Here is an 8963-nt window from a genome sequence, read left to right on the forward strand (position 1 = left end):
GAGAGGTAGGAGAAGGCGGTAGGAAGAAGACATTGTACCCCTCCCACGTTTCGGAGCCGATTATCACTCTCCGTAACCAAATACATTTCCTTCCACTTTTCCCACGGCTGTAACCGGATATCCTTTCAGGGAACCGAATACACCATTTTTTAAATATGTAAGCAGGAGTGGAACCGAATACCTCTCTCTTGGAATCGACGTCACCCTCTTCCTACCTTCCATGCACTGTTAATCGTCTTCTTTGGCTCTGAAACACGCGCATTCATTTTCAACCCTTTAACCCTTTGCTTCTTCATCCCATCAACGTGCACAACCTCTTTCTTCGTCCCCATCTACAACCCTGCAGTAGTAAGAGCCTAATCATAGAAGTGTTGTTCAAATTTTTTATTATGAACCTTGGAATCGGTTCTATGTAAGGAATCGGTTGTAATAAGCCCACTGTCGTAACAAATCGATTATACATGTTTAAGTCATACACACCAATGAAATTTAATAAATTGACGGAGGACACGACTTTTTATTAAGAATCCCCGGAAATCTCTTCCGCATCGGGTGACCAAAATTCCAACAATCCCACGAATCCGTCTTCGATCATCCTTCCTTTTCGTCCTAAGCGAACACGAGAGTCGACACATTTCATCGCTTGTAAATTCACATGAACAATGTAATCCTACGAGGAGAGTGAGTGGATGAATTTGGAAAGATTTGAGAGTGAATTAAGTGTTATTTGTTTGAGTAGATTTGGAGGTAAATAAGAGTAGATTTGAAAATAAATATAAAAATTAGTGTAAAATTTGATTGATACGATAGATAAAAAAATATTTTAATAGATAAAAAATGAGAATTACCAAATTATCTTTAATAATAACAGTAATATAAAATTATATTTAAAAGTAATATGTTATTATTATTATTTAATAATAATATTATTTTTATATATATAGATATATATTGTAAAATATATATGTAATTAGTTTAAATTAAATATAATTACCCGGGATTCCTTTCCTTGTAACAGTAAATACGCATAAACGAACACAACAGTAGTGTGGGTGGCAGTAGTACTTGTACCATTCGAGTGCCACGTATTCAGTGATAGCAAAGGAATAAGAGCATGTACTTATGTCTGAAAAGACATTTTGGGATTTTTTTTCTGTTTTACCTTTTGTCCTTTTATACACTGAGAAAACAACAACACAGCATGACAGATCTTGATTGTCGATTAGTTTTGTTTTTCCAAGGAAATTTCGTGGCTTTAAATTTCCACCATAAAAGCATAATGAAACTTATTAGCATTGAAGCAAATCGAAAATAACATTTATTAAAAGTGAAGATAGTTTTGAGAAAATCATTTACCGTGGGAACAGAAACACACACGTGTTTTTATATGTATATATATATATATTATACTTATCAAAATTTGTATGAAATGAAATAATATATCTACAAGGCAATAAACAAACAGTAAAATCTGGGTAAATGCTCAAAGTCAAAACCTCTGGCAACCTTATGATGGTCCCTGAACACCAGATCCCCCTCGTACAACACATCCTCAAAGCAGTTGTATTGCATTGCGCTTTTATTGATAGCTATTGTTGTCGGAAGATCAGACAAAATTCACACGAAATACAAATCTGCAAAGCTACGTGGACGTATCTGAGAGTAAGCTACAAAACAAAGAGGAAGCAGAATCTCCACTCTTCTACAAAACTTACACTTCACGCATTTTGCTTGTTCAACTTTTGGATCCAAATGTCCCACGCACCCTTGATTCAGCTCCAATATATTTTCTTCATCTTCTCATTAAACTAGAGTAACAATTTCCTTATTACAGATTAGAAAAATCTCCTCCTGAAGTTCCTGGTTGTTGTTTGGTATGAACGCATGAGCAATCCAACACCAATCCCTATCCCCACGCACATCCCAAGGCCAATTCCAACACCAACTCTAACCCCAGCATTGAACCATGACAGTTGTCCATCCTCACCGGGATACATTTCTTGTGAGTAGAAACCATTCCCCATCTTCTCATCACAATCGTAATCATCAACCTCTGACTCTGTTATCTGCAAGGTACCATCAATGCAAAACAATTTATATTTCAGAAATTACAAGGTTCAGGTTAGACTGCAAAGCTAGAACTATACTACCCCTTATCTTGACCATTTGTACTTAAAAGAAAGAAATGCATTTGGAAAGGTGTATCATATAAACTGCATGCAGCAAGTGAGATCCCTGGTGAGTTGATCATCATCTAAAACACAAGAAATTACTGAAATTAAGATTACTATTTCCGTATGTTCAATCATAATGGTTCAGGCAATAAGCATAGTTGAAGAGTAGAACCACTTCAACAGACAATACTTGACATGAATTTTAGTTTATCGCTTATCAGTTGTCAGCTTGATACTGATCCATTTATTAATCATACTATTGGACGGTAAGAGAACTATCAAATATGCCTCTACTAAAAACCATCAGAACGACACCTATTTCAAGCTTACTGATTCAGAATGAAATATTTACATGACCCAATTTCAGTGTAGCTGTTTATACTTTCTTTCGGTAGTGTTTAGCATACTTCCGTACTGGTTCCAACTTTCAGCAGTCAAACAATCTCCAAGATTGAACAATACACGATTTTATGGCAGCAGAAAAGTGTTTTAAACTCGTAATGGACGGAAATTAAATCCATATATGTGCATCAGAATGCTTTCTTGTTTGCATAAGAAAAAATAAGTGTTTTAAACTGGTCATGGACGGAAATTAATAAGATCTGACTATTATACAGAAAAGCAAAACAAACTTTGGTTCGGAATGATAACAGCACTATCAATTATGGCTCCTATCAGAACCATCAGAGTGCTTTCTTGTTTGTATACAGTTCATCAGTCCTTTACAAAATAACAATTGTTGGTATTAATCCTCACAAAATAACAATGGTCAACCCTTGTCATGCATTTTGACACACCACATCACATGCACTTGTAAATAATACCTAATAAACTTACCGGAGTAAAACCAAATTTAACATCTATGTTTTCTAGCCCATCTAAATTAACCATTAATTCAATAAGGAAGACACACATTATAAAGTTAATTTACTTGGCATGACTCAAGCAACGACCTTGACATATCAACCACAAAGTCTTCTACATTTTTGGGCTTAATGAAGAAATTACATATTACAGAACGTCATGACAACAAGTCCATACAAAGAAACTATCATGAACCACCAATCAACCACATCATAAGCTTAAGCTGATTTTGCATCCATCACAAAAATCGCACAGTCATACAAACACCTCATGTTCTCGCTATTTCCTTTCATTGAATGCTTAACATCTAACAAATTCCCGTAAAAAACAACTATTAGTCGCTTCGCAGATTCAATCCCAGAAGCAACAACCGTGTTACCAAACACACGGTCACACAGCTAGCAAAAAATCATTAACTGCTTCTAAGACACAAATGCAACTCCAAAGAAAAGCCAAGTTAATTTGAGAAATGACACATCCCACAAAAGAAATCCCCATCCTACTCCTGGAGAACATTTACATCAGTTATTTGTGACTTTACAAAACAAAGCTAAAGTTTAGTTTTAAAGCATCGCTGGATAATCTAAACTGTTAACTATAATCCTCTACACAGTTTTTAAAACTTGGACAATTTGAATAATTTATGATTCAATGACAATAAAGATTTCAAACTACAAATGCATTTTAATCAATTTAATGAAACTAAAACTACTAAAGCTTTTAAAAAGTGAGAGACCTCAGAAGTTTAAACATTAGGACCAATGCTACAAACACGAACTCAACAATCCAATACCATAAACGGTGACATTCACAATTCATAAAAATGATTACAAGTACATAATAATTCATTCAATCCACATACCTGCAACTTCCGGTTGGGAGCAAAACCGTTGACACGGTTCTTTTCCATCATCATCATCATCATTTCTTCATCCTCGGGAATCGCGTCCAGCGTGGCATGTCTCGGCACCCTCCTCCGCGGACTCATCTGAATCGTCTTGTTCAGAATCACCGGCACGCCGGAGCAGCACCCGGCAACGTAGACCTCGATCGACGGCGCAGAAACCCCGAGGCGCGGTCTGAAGAACGCTGAGCAACCCGACCCGACGCACCCGGCCGCCACATGGCAGTCCATGCCCCATCCCGACCCGGACCCGTTTCTCCATTCGGAATCGAGGCGCTCGAGGGAGCCGCAGAGGAAGAGCGCGTCGTTCTCGTAGACCTCGAAGTCAGCGCTGCCGCTGAGGCTGACGGTGTCGGTCGCAACGTAGGTGACCTCGGCGGCATGGCGATCGACGCGGCCGCGGTGGAGATGGATCGTGGCGGGGGAGGAGGCGGGGACGGGGGCGGCGTTGACGACGAGCGAGACAGCGGCGTGGCGTGGCGCGTGGCAGAGCGCAAGGTGGTCTGGGAGCGAGTCGACGAGGCAGGGGGAGATTCTGACATAGAAGAGACGAATTTCGAGGCAGGCAGAATGGGTGAGAGAAGAGAAGGTCTTCAACGGCGTGATCGGTTCTTCCTCTTTTTGATCCATGTAAGAAGTCGATGAATCTGCGAATTGGGATTGGTTTGGTTTGGGAATTCGCTAATGCGTTGAATCAGGCGACGATGATTGTGATGGGAAGAAGAAGAGGAAGGAGGGAAAACGCGGGTGCGGAAAAAAAGGGTTTTAACTGAAAAGACATGAACGAAGAAGAGAAGAGAAGGGTCAAGGGTGTGTTTGGTTTGGAAATATTAAGGTTTGGTTTGGCTTATGTTAAATATACTGAAGGGAGGGAGAAATTATTGGGAAGAGTCAATGAGAAAAAGAAGAAGAAAGATTAGAGAGAGACACGTGTTTGTTTGCCTTATGTCACTGTAGAGCCTCATCTTGCTCACACTCTCTTTCTCTTTCTACTTTCCAACATATAAACACCACTCACTGCAATTTCTCAAGCTATGTTTTTTTATAATAAATTTAATAATATAAATATTTTATTATTAACAGTATATACCCATACATATATTATTGTAACATCTCTATTCTATATTAATTATTAATTATATTTAAATTCTAATTGAATATTTAATATAAAATAAATATAATTTTTGAAGAATACTTAAAAAAAATACTTTTTTATTAATTTTATTAATGAATTTATATTATATAAGTAGTTTACTATTTTATAAGAAAAATTATAATTTTAAATCAAAATATTTACAATATATATAATATTTTTATTTCTATTTAGATGTTTGTGGTTTGAGAAAAATAAAATCGTAATTGGAACTAGTGTTATTTAATTCCAACTTTGTTAACGACCCAATCGAATTTAAAATTTTAAAAGATAAAGATTATATTATTTTATCTTACTATTCATATTTACATTTAGATATATATATATATAATAAGAAATATCATTTTCACATTTAGAGTAAGAATAACTCTTCTAGAAAATTAATACGTCTTTCTAGGATAATCGATTATCACAAATAAAACCATTTTATAATAGTATAGGATAATTGATTATTATTTGGATAATCGATTATCACTAGCAATTGTAAACTGTCTTTTAAGCTTTTAACCTAGCTTAAATCTTGGGTTATAAATAATGTATTTCAAAGTTGTTTAAAAAACTTAAACTATTAGAGAGCAAGATTATAGTTTGATAAACCAAGTTTTTAAGAAAGCTTGTGGTTTCGGTGCTTGAAGAAGAAAAAGCTGTACTGTTACTTAATGTGTCTAAGTTGTTGGTGCTTCTCTGTCAAGCAAAATCAAGTTGTTCATTGTTTTGTGTGTCAAAAGAATATGTTGGTAATCTCTTATCTATTAAGAGAAATGTTTTCTAATCTCATTTTATTTTTTGATTGTAAACTTTCATTTTTAGTGAAAAGATTAATCTATCTTTTAAAGAGATTAACAATTGGACGTAGAATTTTTTAATTCGAACCGATATAAAAATTATTCGTGTAGTTTTTCTCTTTCATTCCCTACTTTATTTATTTGCTTTTAATCAATTAAGTTTTCAATATTATCAAAGAAATTTTTAAACACATAAATATGTTTAAAGAGAAATTTTTTTTAATTTGAACCAATTCATCCCTCTTAATTTTTGTCTTATGCTAAACATTTAGCTGTTTTCTACATAATTTATACAATACTATTGTTAAAAATGTAGTTCATCACTTGCGCTTCTTGGACTACCGTAATAAAGAAAATAAAAGATGATTACATATATAAATGGTAAAAAATTACAAAATTCATTATTTATTATTATAATAATATTACTAACTTATTAAATTTAATATAACATTAAAACTGTTAATATTTTACATTAATTAATTTTATGTTATTTTAAATTTAAAATAGTAAATTTTATGTTTTATTTCAATTTAATACATTAATAAAGTTATTAATATTTTAAAAAATTAATTTTTAAACATTGTTTTTTTGTAAAATCAACAAAATCTAAGTTAATATTTCATCCGCAAAATAACAAATGTCAACTGATCTGTGGTGTTAAGTCAGATAATATCGAGAATGAAAACCAAATTCTAGCAAGAATAACATTGTCGAATTATTTAGACAAAGGGACATAAATGTTTTTATCTTCAACTTATTATAAAAAATCTATTATAATAATGTAAAATAACTTTCCAACAAATTAATCTGAAAGTTATGTTACAATTTATTATGACATTTGGTTTATCACTTAGAAAATAGTTCAAGGTTTATGTCTGAGGTTTTCCACTTCAAAACCGAATCCTATAATGTTCATTGGTTTTGATTAAGTTCGTAGTTTGCAAGATGGGAAGGGAAGGTGGTGAAGCAGCTACCAACAAAGGAAAATGAAAAAAGCTCGGTGTTTGTGTTGTGTTGTGGAAATGAATTTGTAATGCAAAAAAGTCATTTGACTGACTTTAGTCCTTAGCTCACAAGTTATCGTTGGAAAATAGAAAAAACAAAAGCATAGGAAACTAACTATGTTGTGCTCTTAAATGAAGGATATTTGTTAGAATAAGTATTTATTTGTAAGAGCTCATTCTACAAATTTTTTATTTACTTACCTTTCCTTAAGTATTATATTTTCAAATTACTATATGTTTCTTCATTATGGTTAGCTTTTATTTTCTGTACATTACATTTAATTAACAACAAGAATTTAAAATTATAAAAAATTCAATAAATTCATTTTCCAAACCTTTAAATATTAATTTTAAAAGTATAAACTATAAATAAATTAAAATTTTCAAATAAATAAAAATTATTGAAACATCTCTTCAAAAACCAATTTTAATAAAAAAATTACGAAATCATAGGCCGATTTAGAAAAAAACCAGTGTACAAAAATCGTCCTTGCAGGTTCTTTTTTCTAAAAAAAAAATTCATCCCTATAAGCCCAATTTTAAGGAAAAAGAATCAAACGTTTAAGCATAATTTCTAAAATATTGGAAAAACCAAAATCGAGCATCTGAACCTGATTTAAAAAAATAATAAAAGCCAAAATCACGTTTATAATTTTTACTAATCTAATTTATTTTCACTCTAAAGTTTAAAAACACAATTAATTTCACTTAAAAATTATATTCTCAAGTACAATTTATCCTTTCTATCATTTTTTAAAAAATTATTTGTTTTCATCGAAATTTAGAACATTTGAACAGGTAGTAAGATCTGAGTAACTTGATAACTCTTAATGAATATTCTTGGAACACAACAACTCTTTGATGCTCAAATAAGTAAGAGAATTTATATTTATACGGGTGAATATGTCTGAATCCTATAACTTATGTGATAAAACAGATAATATTAAGATGATATCAAATAATATTAATAAAAATAATAACTTACCATATATATATATATATGATAATCAATAGAATAATCATAATAATGTAATATTATATCTCATTAACCAAATATTATGTAGATATATCACATTAAAGAATATCATAACGTAATCAAACAATCAAGATTTTTGTCATATATTCTATTAATATATGAATATTTATGTCAATAAATATATTTTAGAATATTATAAGATCACTTTAGGTCAACAATGCTGAATGAGCTTGGTTAAGTCGCATCACTTAGCATGTTTGTTTGTTCAGGTGGATGTCAATGTTCCAATTCCAAGTCTGCTAGGTGATATCGTTAAGGTCAATCACTCCTCATTTGATATATTGTCCGCTTTAGAGCATGTGGTCCATCACGATTTTTTCCTTAAAAGGCGCATCAAAGGATAAAAGGAGGAAAAAATATTTAAACTGCTTTTGGTCTCGACTTTTAAGTGATGATAAACTATTGGGCGTGGTAGGAACACTATCCATTTCCATTAAACTCTCATAAAATGATGGATGACATACTCCCTATAGCCATGTCCAAGAACATTCAAGAAGGATTGAAGTCATATGTGGAAGGTGTGTCTAAACTCTTTCTCTTGCGCCATTTTGAAGCACATCTAGTAGAGTAGGAATAATTAAGACCGTGTATTATGGGGCAAGGGGTGTTGCTCCCTCCACCACCACCCCTTGCTCCATCCACCACCCTATTCCTGTTTTACCCCTTTCTCTATTTTCTCATTCTTATTTTACCCTTAGTAAAATTTTAAGGTTAATATTTTTTAACCTCTACCCACTCCAATCCTCTACATGTATGTAGCGACAACTCTTGTTCCTCTTTATCGTTCGTCCCCTCATTGTTTCATTGTGCTCTTCTTCCTCCTTTTCACGTCCCACTTCTTCCTTTCATTCTTTAATTGTGATAGAATTGTGGTCTTAGAGTGTGGTGGACTTTCATTAACTGGTGTGCTTAGTGAGAGATTGCAAGTGATGGTGGAAGCAATTGATCAGTCGTGCCAAGTTCGGTGTGTGATGGTGGTGTGGTGGTGCTTGAAGGATTCGTCGTGAAAGTGTGTAATAAACCCTAAAAAAATAAACGTATAA

At 33.0% G+C, this 8963-nt stretch overlaps 1 protein-coding gene across 1 annotated transcript; it reads right to left on the reverse strand.

Annotated features, from left to right (window-relative positions):
* Positions 1–1360: 1360 nt before the first annotated feature.
* LOC124828520 (Erythronate-4-phosphate dehydrogenase family protein) lies at positions 1361–4781 on the reverse strand. The gene is made up of 2 exons (XM_047301833.2): positions 3901–4781; positions 1361–2066 (listed from the first exon to the last, which is right to left on the reverse strand). The coding sequence occupies exons 1-2, from the start codon at positions 4570–4572 to the stop codon at positions 1836–1838; spliced, it is 903 nt and encodes a 300-aa protein (XP_047157789.1). The 5' UTR covers positions 4573–4781; the 3' UTR covers positions 1361–1835.
* Positions 4782–8963: the final 4182 nt, after the last annotated feature.

The sequence above is a fragment of the Vigna umbellata genome, chromosome 11 (assembly GCF_029865625.1).
Source record: "Vigna umbellata cultivar VRB3 chromosome 11, Vumbellata_1.0, whole genome shotgun sequence".
Lineage (NCBI taxonomy): Eukaryota > Viridiplantae > Streptophyta > Magnoliopsida > Fabales > Fabaceae > Vigna > Vigna umbellata.

Coding starts and splice junctions, on each gene's coding strand:
- LOC124828520 (XM_047301833.2), bottom strand. CDS start 4,572: ATGGATCAAAAAGAGGAAGAACCGATCACGCCGTTGAAGACCTTCTCT. Junction 2,067..3,900: donor CTCCCAACCGGAAGTTGCAG/GTATGTGGATTG, acceptor GGTACCTTGCAG/ATAACAGAGTCAGAGGTTGA.